Source organism: Otolemur garnettii, unplaced genomic scaffold, assembly GCF_000181295.1.
Source record: "Otolemur garnettii isolate 467f Iridium unplaced genomic scaffold, OtoGar3 scaffold00004, whole genome shotgun sequence".
Taxonomy (NCBI): domain Eukaryota; kingdom Metazoa; phylum Chordata; class Mammalia; order Primates; family Galagidae; genus Otolemur; species Otolemur garnettii.
Genome location: NW_003852399.1, coordinates 15,772,403 through 15,800,164, shown reverse-complemented (window position 1 = coordinate 15,800,164; position 27,762 = coordinate 15,772,403). Strand labels below are relative to the sequence as shown.

Sequence of the window (27,762 nt, the reverse complement as noted above, 5' to 3'; positions counted from 1 at the left end):
ATGGACTCATAGATGTACAAAGGAAGAGAAAAAGAGCGTAGAATTTACCAACTTTGAATTTATAATATTAAGGAACATTAATTTTTAAGGAGATGGCAAAGGAAGATAAGCCCTGCCAAAAGAATGAATAGGTAGGGAATATTCAGGAAACAGAGAATAAAGAGGCAGGGAAGGGAAACTTCAAACACAAGAAAGTACTCAATAGTACTCAGTATCAATCACTTTATACCAAAACCTTCTTTTTCCTTCAATTAACTTATTCTGTAATATATTTTATTATAAGATTTGGCATAGGTCCTATTATAATTTAATAGAATTTTTTATTAGCACATAATTAAAGGGGAAAAACCCCTATAGTCCTCTATCCAAAGATAATACTTTGAAAATGTGAAATATTTCAAGTTCTTTATTAATATCTGTTTATTTTCTAATATCTGTTCATTATGCCTACAAAGGTAATATTTTATTGTAAATAAAATATGTCAACTACATAAACTATTTGGACAAAGAAACAGTGTCCTTGGCAGGGATAGGGATTTCTAAGGAAATCTTCCTGAGGTATAATTCATACATGAGGATGAGAAATAAAAAGCCAACACCTTTAATAGTACCCATACTGCCAACCTGGGATATTTGATAAATACTGACTGCGCCTACTTTCCCTGGCTTAAGCAATCTTCTAGTTGGTTCCCTAGTCCCCATAATATGTTCTATATCAAGATCTGCACTTTACTCTCTGGGTTTTCCTGAATCATGACTGGGTGTTACTGCCAACCTGGCATTGATTTCAGTTTATTCCTGATCTGCTGCCTGGGGTTCACTCTCGTTAGTATCTAGTCTATTGTGGTGGATCTCCATCCAGGCTCCTTGGATTCCTCTCTATGACCTGTTCACTGTCTTCCATACACTGTGTGCATTTGCCTCTAGATTCTCATAGCATTAAGTCTGCTGAAGACTACTGATGGGCTGTGAGAAGCACTTAGCCCAAACATGATCCCTGAAAGACTTGGGTAACTCTTAGTCCACAGAGCTCAGACCCCTTGACTTGATTTAGGATCAGTTGTTAGACATAATTTACACGGCATGAGATTTTGGTTTGGATTTTGCCTGAAATTAGATCTTTGCTTAAATCTTTTTCTGTCCTGGTTCCCCCACTGTTCATTGTTTCTTCTGGGTGCCTTTTCTTAATAAATAAGCTGTATACAATTTCCCTTAGGCCTGTGTTTTGAAGAAGCTAAACAGAGACAGCTGCCGTCTTCAGAACAGTAACAGTCTCTACGCCTGCCTGAGGTTTCAGACCTGGCATGAAAGCTTGTCACAGGTATCAAACCTGCAGATATTTGGCAAAAAGAGGTAGTGTTTGTACATGGGCAGATTATATGAGGTGGCAAAGGCTCGCTCCAATGATGGACCAAGAAATGTTTAGTTTTACCGGTGTAGGTGAAGGGTATATTCTGACGTCCGAAAATTTATGGGAATAAGCAGTACTAGGAAATTTTATGGTTCCAAAGAAAAAAACATGGGCTCAAATGTTGTAGAGGATGTATGAAAGTAATATTGCCTAATTTATTTATTTAAATCTATTATAAATTAGACCTCCACTACGTGTATTTTAAAATAATGAGAAGAGTAATATTACCAGTCTAGAAAGGGATATTATCCATTGCTAGAAAACATTGTCCTTTTTTACCTTGATTTATTAAGTTGCTCAATCCTTTGACACTCCTATAACATGGAGAGGCAAGGATAATTATTCCTGATTTAAGTGTGGGGCAGGTATCTATGAAAAGATAAGGGGAGATCTTATTTATCCTGTCACTTCCACATACCAAATCTATGTGTCAGGATAACATAAAATATTATAATGGAATTTTTCTAGAACCATATGAAAAATCCAATAACTGTGCCCTATGGTAGCTCTTAAGAAAATAATATGTGGGTAAAAACATTATCAAATATAAATATTGCTAACATTCATTTATAAAGTAGTCTAAATGCCAACAACATATCTTTTGCCTATTATACAAAAATTTTAGACGCCACTGGAGCAAAATGCCTACTAATTCCCTCATATGTTTCTGTGTTTTGCTTATTTATTTCAATTATTTAATTTATATAACAAATGTTAACGAGGCACCCACTATAAGCTTTGTACTATTCTTATGCTTAAACATCTTTAGTCACTCAGCCTAACTCTACAGATATACAATGGTTTGCTTGATGTCTCTCACCTAACATCATCTCTCAAATAAGAAATGGTTTCAATAATAAACATATGCTATTGCCTCAATTTGCAAGATAAGCTAATATACAACATGCTGCTTGATTTATTAAGTTGCTCAATCCTTCAACACTCCTATAGCATGCGGAGGCGAGGATAATTATTCCTGATGTAAAGATGAGAAACCTGAGATTCAAGGAGGCAAGATGACCTGTGCAAGAATTCAGAGCTTTTGAACCATAGATACAAATTCTGTTCCTGCATAATTCCTTATAAGGACATTATTTAGGGAGAGGTTTTAAGATGACTGACCAGTCAGTATGACATTGGATACCATATCAACTCAGAACGAAGGAAAGGTTTTAAGTTTTAAAAGAGAGAGAGAGAGAGAGAGATCAGTTTTGATTCTGCAGGAAAAGTTCCGGAATCTACCAGAAATTTCATGGGAAGAAGTTGCAGAGCAGAAGCAATGGCAACATAACAGCAGAGATCCACCCCTGAACATCTAACAGATACTTCAAATGTAACAAAGAGAAGTTTTTTAAACTCCACCTGCTGCTTCTCCCATATTACTTTGTAGCAATATTGTGCTATTTATGTGCTGGCTCTTAACTCTAAACCAATACTTCTATATTCTGCCTGTTAAAATTTAGATTGGGACACTGAAAATTACATTTCTCAGAATCTTTATCTAGCTGACTTTAGAATCTGTATAAACCCACTGGCTTACACGCTTTAATCAGAGGTCTATCAACTATGATATATCTCTTCTTTTAAAATCTGAGCACCAGTTACATAAAGTCCTTACTGCACCAGTCTTAGATGCTGGTAATATAATATGTTTCCTTTTCTTCCTCCAGTTCTAAGGATATCTGTCTATACAATTATTGCTTCCGCATTAATTTTTATTCTTCATTCATTACAATATCTGTATAATTCTCCAAATTAAATTCCATTGTGTTACATAGCCAATGTGCATTAGATTTTTCTGACCAGACCTTGATTAATGTATTCCTTTATATCAAGAGTGACTGCAAGAAATAGACCCTCAAAGAAGAGGTAGGAGAGTTTAACTATTTTTTGACCTTGAATGGAGTTGATTTCCTGGGCAGTAGAAAATGGTATCTACAATTGTGAATTTCTTGTCATTGGGATGAAACAACATTGAAGGCAAGATTTAGAGGGAAAGTAAGGAGTTGTAGTACTTGATGGCTAACACACTAGAGACTACAAGGGCAATGGAGGGAGTTGGTTATTGATGACTGTATTGGAGTCAGAAAAAAGCAAAATTATAACTCAAATCAGGGTAAATGAAATAATTTTTTATGGTGATCTTATAGCACTACAAAGGTACAGCTAAAAGCTATACCCAAAATTTAATTATGTGAGTTAGGTAATCACAAAGCAAGCTTCATTTATAGACTCACAAACTATCTCTTGTGGTCATTAGGCCACTAATTTAGAAGAACTGTGAACCTGAAATGTGGAATAGAAACATTTGGATGCTTGTGATAAGGCTGAGAATTCTAAAACTCCATGACCTGCAGAATCACTTTTGTAAATAAAAATGATTTTTTGTTTTCTTTGAAGTCCTTGCAAAAACTATACCTGGGGCAGTAACCTTGGAATGGGGCATTTAATCTCCTCAATTCCTACCATCATGGGCTTGCTTTCTTCACACCAGAGCAATACAACAAAACTCTCTGTGGTGATGGAAGACTTCAATAGAGGAACCACTGGCAACATCTGGCCAATGAATACTAGAAATAAGGACAGTCTTAATTGAGATGCCTTGAAATTGTTAGATAAGATCTAGATTTCAAAGATTAAGAAAGAAAAAAGGTAGTATATTGTTGCAATTTTATGCCAATTAGATGCTGAAAGTAATATCATTCAGGTTAAATATAAAATTATGATTAATTTTATTTTTTAAATAGGCTACCAGAAAATTTACAATTAAATATGTGGCTCACATTTTATTTCTATTGGACAGTGCTGATCTGGACCAATAGTCTTTAAACTCTTGCTCACATAAATCAAGAGATTTTGGAAACCATACATTTTTACAATTTTAAATTGACACCTATTTTTTTAAAACATTCTAAATGCAAATAGCTGCAAAGATTCAATTTCTGCCATCCTCTAACTTTACAAATACCTTAAATATAGTTTCCTCAAAATCTTGCATCATTAGTTCAGTCAATTTATAGAAAATGTCTACCAGATCTATAAGTGGAAACATTCTAAAATTAGTCATACAAATCAGAACTTGTTTCTGTTCATAAAACTCAGACAGTATGTTTTAATTCAAATTTGCTTATAATATCTTTCTATGTATCATGAGTTCTATGCATAGAAGAGAAAAAACATAGATGCACTGAAATTGACAGATGCAATGAATTGTAAATACATGATAGATGACTGATGAGAACATAGGTAGATAGAAAGGACATATGCAGACATAGATATGTCTGTGCAGTGATGGGTGTACAGGGGCCAACGTGGGCATTTGTAAGAGTTTATATATAGGGGCCAATGTGGGCATTTCTATGAGTTTGTTGTCTGCATAAAATAAGGTGCACTTCTACCTTTCAATATCTTTTTGTTTTGTTTTCAAGAATTGTCCTTCAGGAGCTATTAATTTCCTACTGGAATTTCCTACTCTAATTCTCCAGGGTTTTATTTAGATTCAAGCAATGTAACAATTTAATACTTCAGTTGGACAAGTAAAAGTAATACATGTCTTTTTTGAAACTGAGAAAAATGATCATAAGAGATACAGAGATTAAGAACAGATTCAGTTAGATCTTTATTCATTTCACACAGGGCCTAATGTTGAATATGTATCTTAATGCAGGAAGAATGATTAATTAAATGACCAGGTTAAAGTACCAGTTCTAATATTTTAACTTGCTATTATGAAGAAGCCCTGTACTATGGTTATATGATCATTCAAATTTGACAATTAAAGAAAATACCCCCTTAGAGACCTTGCAGAAGGGTCAGAAAGCAACGCTGAAATGTTTATTACCCAAGATTGCAATGCTCAGTCATTACATTTTATTTTTAGAGAATTTAATTGTATCATGTTTGTGAACTACTCAGTAACTATGCATGTAATTTAAGGTTTGATATTTTGGAATAAGACTTAGTCACCTATAAGTTATTTAACAACCTAATCAAACATAGAAGAAAATAATATGTAATAATTATTTTGCATTTATACATAAGTCCAACAAATAAGCAAAGGGAAGTATGTTTCTTGATAAGACGGTATCATTCAGCTATAATAATGTGTCATTTAAAGTATCCTATTTTGCATCAAGAATTTCATGCTAATCCGAGCACTTGGGAAGCCAAGGTGGGTAGATTACCTGAGTTCACAGGTTCAAGACCAGCCTGAGCTAGAGCAAAACCCCATCTCTAAAAAATAGCTGCACGTTGTGGCAGGCACCTGTAGTCCCAGCTATTTGGGAGGTTGAGGCAAGAGGACAGCTTGAACCCAAGAGTTTAAGGTTGCTGTGAGCTAAGACGTGATGGCATGGCACTCTACTGAGAATGACCAAGTGAAACTCTATCTCAAAAAAACAAAAGAATTTCATGCTATTATCTAATTAATACAACAATGTTATAATATGGTCTTATGAATTCTAGTGCATGAACAACAGAAACTGTGGCTCCCAGGAGTCAGTGATCATGGCTAAAATTACAGAGCAAGGAGTGACAGCCCAGATGGAAACCTGTGGCTCAATTAATTTAATCCAGCTTTTTCCATCAACAATGTATTTGTTTGGGACATTTTAGTACACCCTAATTGCTTTTAAAGTTATCAAATATAAAGAAAAACACAAGCAGTAATTATGAGAGAAAATTATAGATATTGAGGGTTTAATCACCTTTCTTAATTGAGATTTATACTAATTAGTAATATTAATTTATACTAATTATATATATTTATGATTTTGCTAGCAATTGCCTTCTAAAAAGGGCTCCAGGATGATAATCTATGGAAACAAATACTTCCAACAGTATTTTTCAAATTATGTGCTGAAATTGATATAGTAGAACATAGCCAGTGTTTTAAAAGTAAATAGATTAATTTTAGAATGGAAAATATAAACGTACATTTATGTGTAGAACTCTGTATTTGTGTGTGTTTAAATGTATTTGTGAGTGAGTGTGTGTGTGTGTGTGTGTGAGAACTGGGGCATGATTCTTACTGTGGCTCATTATTAAAAATCCTTATAAAGCAAACTCTACATGACATCTTAAAATAGAGATAAACCAACAGAACAAAATGTAATGCCTACATTTAGCAATTTGATAAAAATAGCTGAGAAGTGAAAGCAATTATGTAACTTCCTAATATAATAAATATAACTTACAGGGAGAAAAATAAGAGATAAGAGTTTAGCAGATTAGGTAAGATAAACAAATAGATATGTGACAATTAATGATTTAAAGTTAGAAAAGCAGATATACAGAACATGCGATCATATCACACTTTGATTACAATTATAGGGATAAACCATAACCCAAAAAATATTTCCATTGCAATGAAAAATTAATATAATGTGTTTGTCCCAAGTCTTGTAATAGATTTGCTTCATGCCTATTTTAGTAAATGGCACTTATTTCTGAGTGAGAGATACATTTTCCTACATAAACACACTTGTAAATTGTACAACTCTAACCTGTGCTAGTTATGTGATCTTGGACAAGTTCTTTTAGAGTTTCACTTAAATGCAGATGCTATAATGAAAGTACCCATCTCCCTAATAGTTGTTCTATGAGGATTAAATAATTCACAACATGCTCTGGAAAAACAGGGCTGAAAATAGTATACAGCACGCTGTCAAATGGTCAACAAATGTTAGTTCATTTTCCAAGCACTTCATTGTTTTTTGGGTTTTATTTATTTATTTTTTTTAATTTTCTCAACAACCAATAATCTGCCCAGAGAAGTAAATCAAAATGTGCTGGACTGAACTGAGCTGAGACACAAGTTGGGTGGACAAAATGATTTCCTTTATGCAGCTGAGGGAATTGAGCTGTGATTTTCCCACATTTATTTAGATACTTTGGAGCAGAGCAGTTCTGATTTATAAATTAGGGCTCTTCTCAGAGGCAAATGTAATTGATAACCAATGTTTAAACCAACTCCGCTGCTCTGAGGATTACATTTCAAGAATTTGATAGTGACGGGAGACGTTCCTGGAGGTAGTATACCCTTTATTTAATAATGAATGAATGTATTTCAAGTACTTACTAACTCTCACCACCTCTCTTTGTGCACGATCTTACTTATTTCTCATAATACTGTGAAATACGTTCCCTTATTATTCACATTTCATAGATAAATAAACTAAACTTCAGACAGGTTAAATAAATGCAAGTTATCAGAAAACTATAAATCAGTATTTGAGCTACAATCTGACCCAATTTTATCGGCTCCAAGCATTCTTTAATCAAACCCAGAGAAGATATCATATGATCAAAGGATCCAAGAGAAATTTTGATTTTCCTATTTAGATCCTCTCCACTGGCACAAAAGCCCAGCTACACGGAGAAGCAAGCTCGAAAGAGCAGGAGATTAACACTAGCTAAGCTTTCATCTGCCTCACACTCACTGTGTAATAATTGTGTTTGAAGTATCGTGGCACATGCACCACGTAGCTGCATTTCTCCTTTCACAATGAAACAGAAAGACAATCGAACATTTTGAAATATCCATAATATGAATCATCTATGAATACAGAGCACCTGAAATCAACAATTGCTGACAAACAGCTCTGTGATCTGCAGTGACAGAGGAACACTGAAATGAAAGCCCGTCATGTATGAAAACATAAGACAACTGAACAATGTGTTGGGCAGAAAAGACATTAAGCCATTATTCATTATTCCCTAAAAAAAAATAAGAAAAATACATAAGGACCTTTCAAAGAAGTATCTCAGAAACAGTCACTGAGAACTATCGTGTTAGTAACTGAGAGAAGAGTCACCTTAGTTTTAGTTTATTTTTCCCAATATTTCTCATATAAATTTGTTTTGTAAATGGGTCCGAAATATCAAAACCGTATTTGAGTTATGAATATTTTCCTTATGACCTCTTTGCCTTTGTCATGATGATTATGACTTTTTACTGCAGATGGTTCTCCCTTACCTTGTTAGTATTCACTGCTGTGATGACCCAGACGCATTGTGCATTGCTGTCATACTGGAATGGAAAGTTGGGAGACGTAAAGGTACCACTTGGTCCTTGAAGATTAGAGCCACATGTCTTCACTAAAAGAGAAATTGCATTTTAAAATGCCACACATAAAATTAAAGTTAAAAAAAAAAAACAACAAAAAACCCTGCAAATAGACTCTAACTTCAAAATTGCAAAATTATAATCACATTGAAATATATATAATGCCATTTTAATGCCACTTATCAAATTACAATTATTTTTTGTCCTCGTAGATTCACAATCTCAAAATATTCTACATTACTCAAACACTACTTATGTATAGAAGTGTGAGACATAATAAATTGTCCTGTGACTGTAAATAGGTTAGTTTAATTATAGAGAGATATATTTACCCAATATTGTGTTAACAAAAATCTACAAAAAGAGGTAAGTAAAGCCTTGGATTAATTAAAAATTGTTTTGATTTCAATTTATTACATACCCTCATACTCACAATAGCACATTGAGAGATATCAATATTAAAACTATTCTTTCTGTCTTTGACTGTGAATTAGACCACTAAGACTATAAAAAGAGCTATATTTAAATAATTTGAACGAATTCCCATAAAAGTTGAAAGTTATAATATTTCCTTAGTTTTATAACTCTTTATTATTATTATTATTATTATTTTGCTTAATGAAAGTACTAGTGCTTGTTCTTATCTTCTTTCTTGATCAGCACAGAGTTCCTTGGTGTCACTACTTTTGATTCGAATTTCATTGCCCCACTCCATTAAAAGACTTTGCCATATTCAAAACATGGAATATCACTCAGCAATAAGAAGGAAGGAACTATTAATATGTGCATGTTAATCCATCAGTACCTGCAACAACTCTGATAACTCTTGAGAATTATTGTTGAGGAAATGAAGTCGATCTTAAAAGATTGTCTACTATCTCATACTATTTATGTAACGTCCTTGAAACAATACAATTATGGAAATAGTGGAGGAATTGTGGTTGCCTAGAGTAAAAGGTGAAGGAGAAAGGAAAGGAGCTGATTGGGATGTAAAGGCTCCGTGTAAGGGGTGTTTGTGGCATTGGATGTTCTGTATCCTGACCATATCACTGCCGAAAGCTGGGCAAAGGGCATACGGGGTCTCTCTGTGTTATGTCTTGCAACCTCAGGTATGTTTGTAATTATATAAAAATTAAAAGCTTAATAAAAATAAAAACCTACCTATGTTATCCTTTTCTAATCCTTTAGTATTAGTATCCTGTTGTATTTTTAAAGAATGTATAGCTATATGTATATTTCCAGATGTGCTTAAGTCTTTTCAAAAATTTATTTAGAGATCAGGTTGTGTTCCGTTATCCAGAATCACATGCAGAGGCACAGGCGTAGGTCACTGCAGCTTTGAAGGCCTGGCCTCTAGTGATCTTCCTGCCTCAGATTCCTGAAGTTGAGATATACCTTGAAAATCACTTAATGGTGATCCCAAAAGTTGGCCTGACTTGGCCAAGGTCACTCTGCTAGTATATAGCGGAGTCAGGATTTGAGCTCAGGCCTCTGACTCAGAGTCTTCTGTCACTAAATGTTTGTCTGTCCAGTATGTTCAACATAGATTCCTTTACTAGTTTATACCTTTTGCCTTATATTTCAGCATAAATCTATCACAGACAACTTTTCCTCAACTCGAAGGTTCTATTTTGTGATGACTTAATACCTAATGGTACATTTTATTTTGAACAATACAACCATACTATTTGGCACATGGAGAAAATAATAAACGGTATTTTTTCCTTCAACATTACTATCAATCATTTTTCCCTTTTACCACCTTTATAGGAATCTTCTATGCTCACCATTTCATTTTCTTCCCCCTCATTTGCCCTTGAAACTATTTCAGTATCTAACTCCCAATTCAGCATTGACATTGCCTTCTGAATGCCATCTACACCCTCCTAATTGCTAAACATAATAGTGTCTTTTCATTTTTTTCCACACACTTGATTTCTCAGTAGTAAAGTTTTTGTAAGCATCGTTTGAAATGTTCTGCCTTCCCTTATATAGTACTAAGCAATCTTCACTGTTTGCTTACATGTTTTTAATTGTTCTGCTATACCATATTGTCTTCTCTGGTTCTATTTTTTCCATCTGACCCTTAAGTTGCATAATTCTAAATTGATTTCATAGCTGCTTTTCTATTTGTTCAATGATCTCTCTGAACACTTACACTAATTCACTCCCATGACTTAAATTCCCATTTCTTTGTTGATTGCTCTCGAATGGACGTCACCAGCTTTGGCTTTTCTCTTGATTGTTAGATTAATTTTCTGTGTACTGGACATTCCATGAAATGTTTTCTAGGGAGCGTTCAGCTACATTTCTTAACAAGTCCATCCACCTGCCTGCCATACTGAGCATCCCTCAAGATCCATGTATTCCTCTGAAACATCTGTTTTCCTTCTTCCTTCTCTTCGCAGTGCCTGGCGCTTCTTCATTACTCCTCTCATGCTAGTGGCCACTCCCTCCCTCCCTCTCTGGCCTCCATTTCCTCTGTCTGTTCCGCCCTCCTTAGTGCTACCATAGTTGTGTTTCTAAAGCATACAGTTCATTTCCTAAATATGAAAATTAGATATCTATTTTCTATAAGATAAATTACAAACTGCCCAATGTAGGATATAAAATTATTCCCATAAGGACTTTAATTTCTTTTCCAGCACAATCTCCCACCATTTTGCACAATCACACACTTTCCTTAGAAAGAACAGACATCTTGCTCTTTTTTTGAACATATTCTACTCTTTATAATTTTCCACCCTTTTTGTGATACTCCCCAAATCTAGAATATTATTGCTTCTTACATTTACTTGCAAAAAATTCTATTTATTTTAACAAAACCAAGATGATATGCTACTTTTTTTTCTGTAAGAAGTGTTCCTAATTCCTCTGTGCAGGATTCTGTAAAGGACTAATGTTCATAGCACATTATTTAAAAGCACATCTTAAAAGTGTCTAAGTGCTTGCTAGTGACCTGATAGAGGATACAGTTATCAAGATTCTAAGAACTTTGTATATAATAGCAATGAGAATTTCACAGCAATCACAACATGATTGGTTTAAAATAAGTAGCTGTCACTTTCTAATAGGACATCCTGCTTCTCTGAGTGGTACTTACTATTTGATAATTCTCTGGTATGCTTTATCTTCTAAAATATATACATTTATAGTCTTTATTTATCATTTATGTTAACTGCTATTACAGTGGTTTTCATAGTGTAGGAATATTTGCTAAAGAAACTAATATTCAAATTCTTTGTATGAATTGGCACAGTTCTTAAATAGACTGTAAAATAAGTACTTTCGTCATGCTGATGAAAAATCCTTATAAATATGTTTCAGACTGGCTGGTGCCTATGGCTCAGTGGGTAGGGCACCAATCCCATATATGGAGAATGGAGAGTGGTGGGTACAAACCTGGCCTCAGCCAAACTTCAACACAAAAAAATAGGCAGGCATTTGGCAGGTGCCTGTAGTCCCAGCTACTTGGGAGGCTGAGGCAAGAGAATCGCCTAAGCCCAGAAATTGGAGTTTGCTGTGAGCTGTGACGCGACCGCACTCTACAGAGGGTGATAAAGTGAGAATCTATCTCTAAAAATGAATAAATAAATAAATGTTTCAGACTGGGAAACTATCCCTTTTGAAAATAATTTTCTCTTTCCATAAAAATAAAGAAGCAACACTTATAAACATTACAAGCAAAAATTACCTGTAAATATTTTGGATTTCTTATCTGGTTCCATCCAAACCTGCCAGTAACCACTTAACAAGATAGGCTGTACACCTGCAGAATTTTCCTTTTTATGTGTACGTAGTTTTACACATTTCTTGTTGTTATGTGTGTTTATGATTTTTAAGACACTGAGCTAATTCTATGTCTATTCTTCTGAAAATGTTTATTCTCTTAGGACTGTTCTAGATCAGTACACATACATCTATTTCACAGATTTTTAGGAGTCCCAACGGTAGTGATAAAAGTATTACAAATTTTTGAAAGCTTTTCACTCCAAAATAGTACATAATAATTGGGAAGTTTCCTTAATCCTAGGTTAGGGAAAGAAAAGGCCTGGTATTTCAGCAAAGCTGCAGCAGTTCACCCACAACAACCAACATATAACACAACTGAGTAGAAAAGTTATTTATGGTGGTAAGCCACTGAGTTGTGTAGCTGTTTGTTTTCCATAGTAGCAAAGGTTTGTGTTTCTCTTTCCAACTGTGAAACATAATATATGAACAAAGATTTTGTTGTCTATATCAACACATGTGCTATGATTTATGCTTGTTTTTTAGAAGATTCTAAAATTCTGTAGAAGAACAAAATTTCTTCCAAATTTCTTTAGAAGAAAGTCACAATATGTGAGCATTTTAATTTTGATAAATATGACTAAATTACTCTCCAGACGCTTGCTCAGTATACTTTCAAAAATGGTATAAGAAAAAGAAGAATTCCTCACTCTCCCACTAAAATACACAGTAACAGCAGCAACAATTTTTTGTTATTCAGTGAAAGATGACAACGTTTTAATTTCCAATTCTCTCTCCACATTTCTAATGTGATTTAACAGAAGTTTTTATTGTCTCAATGTCTTTTGCTCTCATCTTTCTATTTGTATATTTTCTTGGTTTTAATTGTTCTATCCTTGTTGATTTAAAGGTGCTTACTGTAAATTATAAATATTAATCATTTATATGTGTGCTGCAAATGTCTTCTGATAGCCTTTTATTGTTTTTAATTTTGCTTTAAATTAATTTTTCACTGCGAACTGTTTTTAATCTATGTAAATATATCAGTGTTTTCTTTTAGGGCCTGTGCTTTATATCTTGCTTAGGAAAGCTTTCTTTAAACCTAACGTGGAGGCTCGGTGCCTATAGCTCAATCTGCTAAGGCGCCAGCCACATACACCTAAGGTGGCGGGTTCGAATCCCCAGCCCGGACCCGCCAAACAACAATGACGGCTGCAACCAAAAAATAGCCGGGTGTTGTGGTGGGCACCTGTGGTCCCAGCTACTTGGGAGGCGGAGGCAGGAGACTCGCTTGAGCCCAGGAGTTGGAGGTTGCTGTGAGCTGAGATGCCACGGCATTCTACCCAGGGGGACAGCTTGAGGCTCTGTCTCAAAAAAAAAAAAACCTAACGTGGAAATAGCATCTCTATTTATTGCTCATATTTTCAGTTTTATATTTAATTAGTAAATAAGGGAGAACTAATGGCAAATTCTGTCTTAGAGCTAAGTAATTAAAAATACCATTTCATATTTTTATACTGCACATATACATATATGTGTACACACACACATAAAAATCCATACATGCGTCTGAGCCCTTATTTTATTTTACTGATTTACTGATCTATGATTGTGCCTCTACCAGTACCATATTTTTAATCTCTTTTATTACAGATGGTACAAATCTTTCCACTGTTTTCTTTCATAATTTTCTTGATTATCTTTTAATATTCATATGTCCATGAACTTTAGAAGTGTCACTTTGTCACACTATAGAAGATTGGTATTTATTTTGAATTATGTTTTATTTACACTTTACTTTGGTATTCATTATATTCCTCCACGTAGCCTTTAATAAGACAAAGGAAAAAAGTAACTGTGATGACAGCAGATGTACTACATGGTAAAGTAGTACATTTGGTAAATTCAACTTAAATTCCTGACTTAATTGTTAAGAAAAATATAAACAGTAGAAAAGGAAAAATCCTTCCAAATATGATAATGAATGTACAGAATCAAAAGAACCATTGGGTGATATAATAAAATATGACAACTTTTGCCATTAAAAGTTAGAACAAAACATGGATGCACACAATTAGTGATGATATTGAAAGCTGTCTTAGAAGTTCTAGGCAAAGAAAAAAATAAGAAAAATTTGAAAAGGATTCTAAAATGTGTAGAAGCAACATGCCAACATTTACATGGAATATGATTTTTGTTTTATAAAATTCAAGAGACTTAGTAATGTATCTACTACCGTACAGAATGTTATATTTGAGTCCCACAAGTTGGCTTTAAAAATATATATTCACATCAAAATGTATGGGTTTCTTAATAACAACAATGGAAATTCAAATGTAAAACATCAATTCATTGAAACAACAATGTGTGTGAAGGACACCAAATAAAACTTATAGAGTAGAAAGATAGGCCATGTTTTGAATCAGAAAGCTTATTCTCATAAAGATACAAACCTCCTCAGTTGAGCAGTTTATAAGGAAATAGTAAATTAGCTAATTTTTATACACATATTTTCTGTATCTGTGATTAGTGCCTTTGACAGAGTTATCATTTTGCAGTATCTTGCTTTTATTATACACGTGCCACCTTGTTTATTTGTTTGTTTTTTGAGACAGAGTCGCACTCTGCTGCCTTACATAGACTTCCATGGCATCATCGTAGCTCAAAGCAACCTCAAACTCTTGGACTCAAGAGATCCCCTTGCCTCAGCCTCCTGAGTAGCTGGGATTACAGGCATCCACCACAATTCCTGGCTACTTTTTCTATTTTTAGTAGAGACAGGGTCTCATTTTTGCTCAGGTTGACCTTGAACTCCTGAGCTCAGACGATCCACCTGCCTTGGCCTCCCAGAGTGGTAGGATGATTGCCAACTTTGTGTTTAAAAAGGAATATGAAGTCACTATACTATGCCTTTACAGTTTAGTTTGTGGAATAAAATGAACCAATATCTACAGAACAATGCTGTTTACCTTGATATGTGTAGGAACAGAAGCCAAAAATTCATCCCTATCCTCTCTCTCAATATATTCCTTCTAGTCCCTCAGGTCAGACATAGACAGTTAACCATAATTTTAGAAAATCTAGGAATAAATTTAAGTACAATGAAATATGTTTTGCTTTAACTATAACCTTCAGGCATTTAGATTTGTGCTAAATACAGTGTTTCAACTACATAAGGAAGACAAGCTGACATTTTATTTTTTGGTTGAGTAAGGCGGCTGTGATTCATAGGTGAAGGATGCTTTTTACACAGGCTATTCCACTTGGGGATTGTATGGAGTTGTCTGTGGATCCTTTTGCCCTGAAGTATACCTTTCACACTCTCCTTCTTGAGTTTTCTTTTTTGAATTTCTCCTTCATGAATTTTTTATAATATGGAAAGACTTTTGTGATTCTGTTCCAACAAATCCTCAGGATTTATATATTCTATTAACATCTTTCTACTCACCCACTTGTAATTCTTTAAACATACCAAGTATGTTCCACTGTAATTTCCTAGCACATGCAGTGTTTCTCATCTGGTATAACTTTCTGCTCAGATAGTATTCCATAAGTGGCCTGTTCTGATGAATCTTCCTAAACTCTAATTTCTTAACTATGGCTTTCACATATATACAGTTGCTTATTGTATATTTTCCATATTAGAATGTTAGCTTCAAAAAGCAAGGACCAGGTTTTGCTCACCACCTATCTCTAGTGCATAGAACAGCACCTGTCACATAGAAGACCCTAAATGAATGAAGGAGTAAATGATTAACATACAGAGAGTCACAGCAAAGATTTGATTTGATTTATGCTTTCCTTTGATGCCTCCCACCCCTTGGATTTAGTAGCTTCTAAATCCAATCTCCTAACTACTAGAAACTACTAATTGAAGCTTCTACCCATGTTGAATGTTATTATCCACCAGGGATTCACTAACTCTTATAGGAATAATTAAGTTCTATGGTCTGCTGTTCTAAGACTATCTATTGGGATTGCTGAAAGGTTTCTGAAGGTTTGTTATGAGGAATATGACAGCCTACAGGTCTCTAAAGGAGCCTGTAGAATGAAGTCCAAATAGCTTCGTATCTTCAACTATCCCTATATCCTCCACTTAGGTGGCTGCACTTGAACACATTTAAACCATCTGGACTTCAGTTCCTTCACTTGTAAAAGTTACGTAGTTGGACTATATCAGTTGTAATCTCTGAAAGGCCTAAAATTATTATGTGATTATACCATGTAGTTATTCATGTGCTCTGAATGGCCTCTCCCAAGGGATGTAATGAGATTAGTGGAGCCTAGAGGTTATATTCTTGTGCAATAAGGCCTTTGCCATTTCAGAGAAATGTAATTGAATTGTCATTATTAAAATCGTTGACATATGTGACATAGAAAATAATGGGTCCACTAGAAACCTCAAGTTGCTGTTGTTATTGTTTACCTGTGAGTTAGGAAACATGTAGTTTTCCCCCAACAGAAATGATTCCATTTTCATCTTTCAATGTCTACAGTTACTTCTTGACTTCTTTACTCATTAGCCAGGAATAATGATAAAGATTCACAGAGTCAGAGAGAACTTAACATTTTCTGAGAGCAAACTTGCATAGAAAATGGAATTCTTCAAACATGAAATGAAGGTTTATTCTGTTTGAAAATAGTGCTGGGCATTGGAGGTAGAAAGATCAACAAGACTGCCATGGCCTTTGTCCACATAGAGATTATATTCTAGAAAGAAATAGAAGTATCTAACAGATACAGTTGGAATTATAAGATGGAAATAAGTAATAGATTAGGTACTTCTATAAAAGTAGGTAATTGAGCAAGATGTTTGTAGGATGTGACATAGAAAAGAAATTTTTTTAATATACATTTTACTTTCCTCCTATGGTCATTTGTGAGTCTTTTTCCTGTAGCTCTTATAGAAATAAAGACAAAAATCATTTTTTGTAAAATTGTACACAATACCAAGGTGTCAATTTCCATGGCAACTTTTTATAGGAACTAATTGGGTTTTTTTTGTTTCTTTCTTTTTTTTTTTTTTTAAGACAGAGTCTCATTTTATTTCCCTCGGTAGAGTGCTGTGATGTCACAGCTCACAGCAACCTCCAACTCCTAGGCTTAGGCGATTCTCCTGTCGCAGCCTCCCGAGGAGTAGCTGGGACTACTCCTGTCACCTGTCATAACACCTGGCTATTTTTTTTTTTTGACATAGTTTGGCTGGGGCCAGGTTCGAACCCACAACCTTCAGTATATGGGGCCAGCACCTTTCTCACTGAGCCACAGGCATCACCCAGAACTAATTCTTTTAATATTAAAAAATGATCATTAACATTAGAGATGGTCAAATTGAAATGCTTTAGAGATGCTAAGAAAATGATCCCCATGTTGGTAGACAGACATATGTGCATTTAATATAAAACAATCTACTGATGAAACATTGACTTTGAGAAAATAAAATAGCCTGGACGTGAAATAATTTATCAGAAAAAAAATTATAGGGGATACAAAAACATTATTAGCTCAAGCAGAAAATAAATATTTCCAGAGTAATAAAAAAGTATAAATGAAACTTGCGTACTTTTAAGAAAGAAGTTAGTGACTTGAGAAGGAAGCAACACCCAGAAGAGAGAAAGGGGGTTAATTTTTAACTGAGGTCAAATGGATTTGTCATAAAAATGGATAAAACTTGGTAGAAACACTATAGAAACAGAAATGGAAATGGGAGAAATGAGAAGACCAGCACCAGAAGTAGATGGCTGTTCCTTTAATGGACACAAGTAGGACTGTGGAGGAAAAAAATGAACTACAGATAGTGAAAAAGGAAACAAACTCATAATAGGCGTTTTCACAAAGAAAACAGAACTTCATTAAATACAATATAGATTTTCGTGTTGAATATCAGGATTTTAGTCTTTCTACACACTTGTAGTTTGAAGGACTGTGTTCAAACACAATTTCTCTTTCTCTTCTGAGAAGGAAACAGTGAATAATGTATAGAAAGAAAGGTTATATATTATACAAAGTTATGTCCACTATTTTGTGGTCAATGAAAGCCTACACTGTAGTGAATTCTAGCGATCTAAATATAACAGTAGGGATTTAAGTAATGTAGAGGAGCAGGGATTATTTTTATGTGTCAGAATTCCATTTTGCTTTCATTTTCCTTTAATTTTTAAATATATTATATAATGTGATCTGCCTGGGAAAATGCTGGTTTCCCTAAATATCAAAGCCTTTTTTTTTTTTTTTAACTATAGATAATCAGTTATAGAAAGTGTTCTCTGAATCCGCTGGAATTCTCAAATTCTTGACAGTTGCTTGTGAAACACACATAGGCACACAAAGTATCTGGAGATGAATGATAAATGCTACTTAAAGCAGCTGTGAAACTATCAATGAATAGTTTGATGATATTTAGCTGAGGCGCCCACTCCCTAAGTCTTCATGAGAAACTAATAAACTGTCAGAAGTGGAGTAACAATTAGGACTAATCTTCGCATGCATCTGAGGGTTATCTGCATAAGAATGGGAATTTAATCCATGTCTTCACTGAAAGGGAGCCTATCAATGTGGAATAATAATGAAATGAGCCCAAAGCAGGGAACTGGAAAACAGAAAAGATGCCGCGAAAGGAGGAGAATTAATAGCAGCAAAAGCAGACTGCGCAGGATCAGATAAATGTGATTAAAACCTGGCAAATGCAATTCCTATTAAAGACGAGAAATATAATGTACAGATTTTTCAAGGCAAAATGAAGTAAGCAAATTCGTTTTTTTTGTAGTTCTTGGTTGTTGGTAATTTAACTCTGCCATGAAAATCATGTTTCTTTGTAGTGCTGTCTCACTTTAGTCCTTGTTTCACTGAATCATCCTAATAGCAATAAGATCAAAATACATGTGGCCTTAAATCAGTAATGAAAATGATTATGGAAATTACTGATTCATTATGCTTTTGATAAAAGAAAGTCCAACGTAATCTATTTTTGCCAGTAAGATAGACAAATTAGGAGGTAAGACAGGATAGGTTTCCATGTACTACATCGAGTGAGAATAATGATTTTAGGACGGTCAGGAGGGAAGGAGGGAAGAAGAGAAGAAGAGAGATGAAATGTAAGAAAAGAAAGAAATATGAAGACGGTATGTAATGAGGTCAGGAAAATAATGCAAAGAACTGATTGGACAAAAGATTTAATAAATAGGGCGGCACCTGTGGCTCAAAGGAGTAGGGTGCAGGCCCTGTGTGCCAGAGGTGGGTTCAAACACAGCCCTAGCCAAAAACTACAAAAAAAAAAAAAAAAAAAGATTTAATATATAAAAGTGTGCAACATTCACTTTCAGGGTATTTACCACTTCTGATACTTATAGCCCTCATTCTTTTCCAAATTATCCAGAAAATTAATCAAGCAATTTATACTCCCCAAATTTAGAAATGTCTCATCCTTTGTTTTACATAAACTGGGACAATATCTACTTGGATTTATGTAGAATGGACAAAAAAAAAAATTAGAAAGCAGGAATCCAAAGGTAAATTAAGCATTATACATTAAGTCTCCAACTACTGGCTGAAGAAATTCATTGAAATTTTCTGGAAGACTCTGGACTTAAAGATTTATAACTGGAGATTAGACTAACTGCCCTACCTCAGCAAAAGCAGGAAATCTCAACTATTAGAATTTCAAAATGTACTTCTAGCAGTCACTTTCATAGCTTTTCACATCATTTCCTTCATCTGAAATATTTTATAGTTCTTAACCTGCTAACTAAAATTTATTCTTCCAAATCCTTACTTTTTTAGAGAAGGGACACGCTATTATAATTATGTCTTTGTCTATGGATCCTCTTCATAGCAGCAGCAACATTTTTCATCCCTTAGTAATAAGTCAGTTTAGTGTGTAACATGTACTAAATGCTCAAAATAGTTTTTAAAAATTTTATATAATAAGCAAAATACACCTAAATATAAGAAACAAAAAAAGCTAACGTTCACAATTTAAATGTAACATAAAAAGCCATTTTATCAAGAAAATGACATGAAGGTTATGTTAACCAGTTTGATGAGAATATTTCAAAATGTATATGAAAACAGCACACTGTACCCCATGATTGCATTAATGTACACAGTTATGCTATAAGAAATAAAAAAAAAATCTCCTGTAAAAAAAAAAAAAAGGCATTTTATCACGGATGCATCTCAGAATAATTTGGTCATTCTTTTCTTTTTGCAGTTTTTGGCTGGGGCTGGGTTTGAACCTGCCACCTCCGGTATATGAGGCCAGCACCCTACTCCTTTGAGCCACAGGCACCGCCTGGTCATTATTTTCTTCTGAGAGAAAAGTCAAACAAATATTTGATAACCTGTTATTTTATGAAGATACAGTATTTATTTAATACTAAACACTTAGAAAATTTCCATTTAAAAATGAATAAGATAGGTTCTGATCCTTTAAGGGGCTTGACAATAGATCTTTATAATAATGGGTCAGCAGGTGTCATGGGAACATAAAAGGATGCATATTTTTGCGAATTAAAATTTTAGAGAAGGGATTTGATGATGTCAGAGTTGAACTTTGAAAAGTTACAACACTTGAGTTTAGAGCAGAAATTTAGAATAGGCTTCTAGGGAGGGTAAAAGGGCCACTAATTATTACACTGAATATACGAAAACCTTGGAATTCCCAGAACATTTAAGGTAGCTGGGGTTTAAGGAGAATCTTGATAGGCCAAAGCCAATTTTTTGTTGTTGTTGTTGTTAAGACTAAAGGGGTACCTTGCCAGTATCAGAAAGGCACTTAACTTAACGACATCCATATTTAAGTTTATCAGTCCAGTTGCCAAATACCAGATGAATTTAAGAGAGTAAAAGTGATAAGCCGAGAGATGAGATTAAAAAAGTCAAGATGTATATTTTTTCCCATATACTTTAAAAAGCTTCAGAAATATAGCTCTGAAGATTTTTTGTTCTTATTCACTTATTTAATTGAAAATTAAAATTCCATATATTGACAAGGTACAACTTGTTGTGAAATATCCACTTAGGCTTAAATGCAGACACCCAACCTATTTATTCATTTATAACCAACATTATATATTAAAATCCATGAAGTACTCAATTATATGACAACTTATGACCACATAGTTGTGAATCAGACCCTGTCTTCATGCACCTCATATTACAGGGAGATAGACAAACATGAAACAGCCCAAACATGTTAATTACATAAGCATGAAAAGCACTACAAGAAAAGGACAGGGTGCCCTGAAAGTCTACATTTGGGGTGCTCACTGTACGCCTGAGAAGTCAGATTAGAAAGTACTCTAAGAAAATGCCATGAAGGCTATGTTAACCAGTTTGATGAAAATATTTCAAATTGTATATAAAACCAGCACACTGTACCTCATGATTGCATTGATGTACATAGCTATGATTTGAGAAAAAAAAAAAAGAAAAAAAGAAAGGAAGGAAGGAAGGAAGGAAGAAGGAAGGAAGGAAGGAAAAACGAACGAACTCTTTCTTTAAAAAGTTAAATGTTCATTAATACAAGATAATATAGACTGGAAGTGGTGGTTCATGCCCGTAATCCTAGCACTCTGGAAGGCTGAGGCAGGTGCATAGGATGAGCTCAGAAATTGGAGACCAGCTTGAACAAGACCCAGAACCCCTCTCTACTAAAACTAGAAAAATTGGCCCAGTGTTGTGGCCAGTGCCTGTAGTCCCCACTGTTTGGGAGGATGAAAAGAAGATTGCCTGAGCTCAAGAGTTTGAGGCTGCTGGGAGATAGGACACCATGGCATTCAACCCAGGGTGACTGTGTTAGACTCTGTGTTAAAAAAAATGACAGATAAAATAAGCTATGATAGAGGAAAAGTACATTAAAAATCTGGATTAAATGGCATTTTTAAGGCAATAAAATTTTATTTCTTTCAAGTATATCTAATAATCAAACTACGTGTTAATGTTTCTTTACAACCTGTAACTATGCTTCCGCGAATTGCTAGGGATTCCTGCAGACAGTTTGTGGCTCCTGGCATGGAGATGATGCTGCTGAGCAATTTTTAAAGTCTCGCAAAGCGTCTCTGTGTAGGTGGGCTTACTATCTGCTGCCTTCCAATTGTTTGAATCCTTGGTGATACGAAGGCAGCATGACAGCCAACCATTTCCAGAAATAACGGGATTTCACTGGAAATGTGTTCCTGCTTAACAAGCGACGCCTTCCTCTAAAGTAGCATTCAAGACCACCGTAAAGAGAAATAAAGACAAGAAGACAATCTAGTCAACTAAGAGACTACTTCAGGGAATTGAGTCAGTGAATTCTAAGAAATTCAAAACAAGGATAAATGGGAGAAAATATTGCTTTAAATAATACACTAATATTTTAAAAAATATATTATTGATTAATGCCAGGAATGAACGATAAGATTCCACGGAATGCCAACCAGCAAGAGCTCTTTTGGGGTTCATATTCCTCATTGCTATTTCTGGGAGACTGGCAAGTGGGATGGCAGTATCATAACAATCTAAGAAGGAGTTCTAAAAATGAAAAAAAATTAAAAATAGAGAAGTCATAGCACAAAGCTGCCATTAAGAGCTATACAGAACAAATAAATTTAAGACAAATTCTGTAAACATTGGAAGGAAAAGGATACTGGATCCATTCTTTACCTGCCATACAGGAGCAAGTGGGTGAAAATTAGAATACATTAACCCGGGTAATTTATACCCTGCCTATAAACAGGGTAAAATGGTTTCATAAATGCACCTCCAGGAAATAATTTGTCTAATGTGGTATGTTGACATGTAAATTAGCTTAAATGTCTCAAAATTTTAAATTATTAGAAATACAAAAAGCTTATATGTATTAAACACTGAGAAGTGAACTATAAATTGCATATTGCATGCTGAGTGGGGAACAAAAGGGAGGAAGTGTGTGGCCAGCCTATGCCCAGGAGAAGGGAGCACCCTTTATTCAAAATGTTCGGTCATATATGAACACTGCCACATTTTGCCTGATATTTCAGGCTTTTAAGAGAAACTTGGAATCTGGATCTTTATGTGAAATCTTCAATTTTCAAACGTTGACAGATCATTTTAAGTATACCAATCTAAAATGGCCAAATAAATACGATCTACTCCTGGACTATAAACCTGTAATTGTTATGTCTGATTGACATCTTCATTTTGATGTGAAATTAAAATAAGCAGATTATGACTTCAATGAAATAAGAGTTAGAAAACATAATTGCAAACTGATACTTGAGTTACACAGTTGTAATAAACTATACTAGTGCTTCTAATTTTAACTAGTGTTTTTTAAGAAATGGCTTACAAAATAAAAACTACATACTAATTTATTCATTTTCCTCTTCAATAATCTTTCTAGAAATAAAATTTGGAGGGAAATAATTTTAGATTCACAAAGAGTTGTAAAGATTGTACAGAGAATTCCTATATATTCCAAACCTAGTTCCCTTGAATGTTAACATCTTACAAAACTAGGGTACATTTATCAAATCTAAAAAATTATCATTGCTCCATTACTATGAACTGAATTCCAGACTTTACTGACCTCTCCTCAGTTTTATACAAGATTTTCTTTTTCTTTTTTTTTTTTTTTGAGACAGAGCCTCAAGCTGTCCCTCTGGGCAGAGTGTCGTGGCATTACAGCTCACAGCAACCTCCAACTCCTGGGCTTAAGCGAGTCTCCTGCCTCCACCTCCCAAGTAGCTGGGACTACAGGCTCCTGCCACAACACCCGGCTATTTTTTGGTTGCAGCCGTCATTGTTTGGCGGGTCCGGGCTGGGGATTCGAACCCGCCACCTTAGGTGTACGTGGCTGGCGCTTTAGCCAGTTGAGCTATAGGCGCCGAGCCTATACAAGATTTTAAAGTAATGTCCTTTTCTGTTCTAGGCTCCAGCCTAAGGTACCATATTAACAATTCACCATGTCTCTCCCCTCTCAATGCCATTTTATATAAATATTTTGCCAACTGTCATTTCAATATTAAATATTTGATAATTTAGAAAAAACATAGTGTTAGGGAGGGATAAGGAGGAAGGGGAACAGATGCCTGGCCTAAGAGATCTTTGGGGACTGACCAGATGTTTGGTCTATGATAGGAGGTCTGTAAGTATTAAACAACCAGAAAAAGATACATAAAGTACAATGTAGGGATATAATCAAGGCCAGAAAGTGGGTCTTTGGAGCATGCATATAAGCAAGGTGACAGAGCCCTAGAGTGACCTAGTAAACACAGAAAAATTACTCATTAGCATAGTAAAAATCACACCCAACTGTGTGACAGTTTGGAAATACCATGGCAACTCCCAGAAATTGCCTTGTAAGGATAGAAACTGGGAGGACATGCCATTTGGAGAACTCTCTACCCCTTTCCCAGGAAATTCATGACTATTCCACTCCGGCTTAGCATATTATTAGTGATTATCATAAAAAGACAAGCCCTAACCCTGGGGGCTGCTCTTCTTTGCTGGAGCAGTACACCCTCCACCCACTTTGAGAGTATACTATGCCGTCTATGATAAATTCAAGGCCTTCACCACTTGCAGACCCATTCCTTTTCTGGATGGTACTCTGCTTACATTTAAATAACACCTTCTATCCAGCTCTCTTATATCTGCTTATTTTGTTCATTTATTCAGTACTAGTAACCATTCTTTGGTACTGGGAGTCAAGTACCAGGGAAAATGAACCTGACATCTGGTCTTCCAGCCTGACAATAGGGCCTATCAGATAAATATAGTCATCCTACAATACACATATCCTTAAGGGGGTTGGACCTCAGATCCCAACACACACACTAAAAGTTTTGGATGCTCAAATTCATCATATAAAATTGGCTAGTATTTGCACGTAAACTATACCTATCTTCTTGAATAGTATAAAACTTTACATTATTCATAATATCTAATATGAAGTAAATGCTGCATGGTTGTATTAAGTTTTAAATTTGTGGCTCAGCGCCTGTGGCTCAAGCGGCTAAGGCGCCAGCCACATACACCTAAGGTGACGGGTTCAAATCCAGCCTGGACCCACCAAACAACAATAATGGCTGCAACGAAAAAATAGCCGGGTGTTGTGGCAGGCGCCTGTGGTCCCAGCTACTTGGGAGGCTGAGGCAGAAGACTCGCTTGAGCCCAGGAGTTGGAGGTTGCTGTGAGCAGTGAAGCCATGGCACTCTACCCAGGGTGACAGCTTGAGGCTCTGTCTCAAAAAAAAAAAAAAAAAAAAGTTTTAAATTTGTATTATTTTTTCTTGTATTGTTATTTTTTCTGACTATTTTCAATCCATTGTTGATCAAATTTTAGTATAGAAAGGGTCAACTGTATTACTTTTAGGAATTATAGCTCAAATAATGGAGCCTGACTGCACGGTTCAAACCCTGGCTCTATAGTCAAGTTAACCACGGCAAGTCAATTAATCTCGCAAATGGTTTCCTCATTTGCAAAATAGAGATGATAATATCTCATAAGTTCACAGAACAATTAATGAATATACTTAAAGCTTGTCAAGCATATAGTAAGTACTGTGTAAGTTGCTATTTATTTATTATTGTAGTTGAAATATTACAAAGAATGGAATTGAGTTTAGAGAAGTTAAATAACTCACCCAAGCTCATCTTGAACCCATGGCAGTGACATGCCAAAATCTAAGTCCTTATCTAGTATGCTATAAATATTCATCGGATTTTTGTCAACTGTGGTTTATTTTTGAGGTAATATTATAATATAAAATATTATAATTGTCATTATACTCTTTTTATTTTCATATATTAATATAAATACTACCACACCACTACTTATATACATTTACATCATGTATATTTTTTCATGTTAGAATACATGGAAATATTTTTCATTAGCAAATGATTTAAACCAATACTTAGACACATTAGCCTTATAAATATGTGCTACATAACGCTTTCCACATTTTCTATGTTTTATTTTTTTTTTAGTATGGATAGTGCTTTTAATAAAACGTAAAAGATCTCATGGCCTGAAAGGATGAATTGTTGGTTACCTAATAAACTGATAAAAATCTGTGTAGAAACATAGATTTCTTCTTCTTGCATGATATAAGAAGTTGAGATTGTCATAAATTCCCCATAACCTTTATACCACCATCAAAAATAAGGCACTAATGCAACTATATGTATTTAATCTGTAAATCAATTCAAAATCGTGAATATTCTACCTGATAATGAAATCCTGTTAGAAGTGAAAGATGTTTACATAAAGTCTTCCTTGGTGGGAAGCAGTGCAACATTTTTCCTTCCTGAAGTAACCTAAAAAGAAATGTTACCAGCAACTGCTATTTTCCCCTATGCACCCAGAGACAGCAAAAACAACAATAGCAACAACTATAAATCTTGGGAGAAACTGTCTTTGATATATACTCCCTAGAAACCTTTCAGTGACTTGCCATTCCCTGAAGATAAGCACACACAATGCCCATGGGGGTTAGGAAAATAACCTGAATTCCCTTGAGGACTGTGACTAGACTCAGAAGCGAGGAGGAATGAAGTCTGGATGTTTGCTACCCTTGAGTTTCCTGTGGATATGATTCCTGAGGATATGATCATTCCTGTGGATATGATTCCCTGAGGATATGATTTTATGAATATTCCTCAACCACAGGTAATCTAACCATATGACACCAAACTGAAGGTTAAGTAGGGATTGAAAGGATCTATCTAATGTAGATGAGAGCCAAAGGGGTGCTGGGGGACCTGAACTTACCTACAAACTATGCCAGAGACAAAGGCTGATGTATGACAATTTTATCAGTCTCAGGGAAAAAAAAAAAAGGAACAGATGAGTCAGAGAAACAGGCCTGGAATGCAGAAAAGCCAATATTCAGGAGTGTTGTCCAATTTGCTACCAGTTCAGGTAACTCAGATTTGATCCTATAGGAACTTCTGATGAAACATGTAACATTCCCTTCAGAAAAGCAGAGGGAAAAAAAATGGAAACGCTCCTTTTCATTTGTTTTATATTCCCTTTTAGGTCAAGTTTTGGCTCATAAAGTATTAGCACCTGTTTAATTTCTTTCTTTCTTTCTTTTTCTTGTACTTGTGTAAAAGTCAAACACGTCCCTAGGCTTCCTCTCCCAGGTGTCAGAGAGGTCACAGGGCAGGAAGCAAGGTGCAGAAGTCGTATGATGAGACGCACCTGCACAAACCTTAACTGGTCACAGCCATGACGAGACTCAGACGTGGCCAAGAGCAGTTAGAGAGTGTCCAAGAAATTTTGGACACATTGCTTCCTTCATTACAATTCTATTATTAAGACAACCAATTAACAAAAATTAATTCCACTGGATATTTTTAGAAAGTTAAATCACTTAGAAAATGGTTTGTTTTAAAACTGAAAGCAAATCTCTGGTTTGCAATATTGTATTCTCTAATGAGAAAAAGGAAAGTTAAGTGCACCCTGTGTTTCTCTCCAACACTTTCCCCTCACTACCCCTACATTTTTCACATTTTCCAGTTAATTCTTATAATTGAAATGCCAGGAAAACCCCCTGCTCTATTTTGGTCCCAAATAATAGATTTAGAGA

General features: G+C 34.9%; 1 protein-coding gene across 2 annotated transcripts in view; it reads right to left on the bottom strand.

Annotated features, from left to right (window-relative positions):
• CSMD3 (CUB and Sushi multiple domains 3) overlaps positions 1 to 27,762 on the bottom strand; it is a 1,080,374-nt gene that overhangs the window by 560,085 nt on the left and 492,527 nt on the right. For both annotated transcript variants that reach the window (XM_003782396.2, XM_003782397.2), the window contains one exon: positions 8,388 to 8,509. In XM_003782396.2, the coding sequence (XP_003782444.1) occupies positions 8,388 to 8,509 (122 nt within the window). The remainder of the gene's footprint in view (positions 1 to 8,387; positions 8,510 to 27,762) is intronic.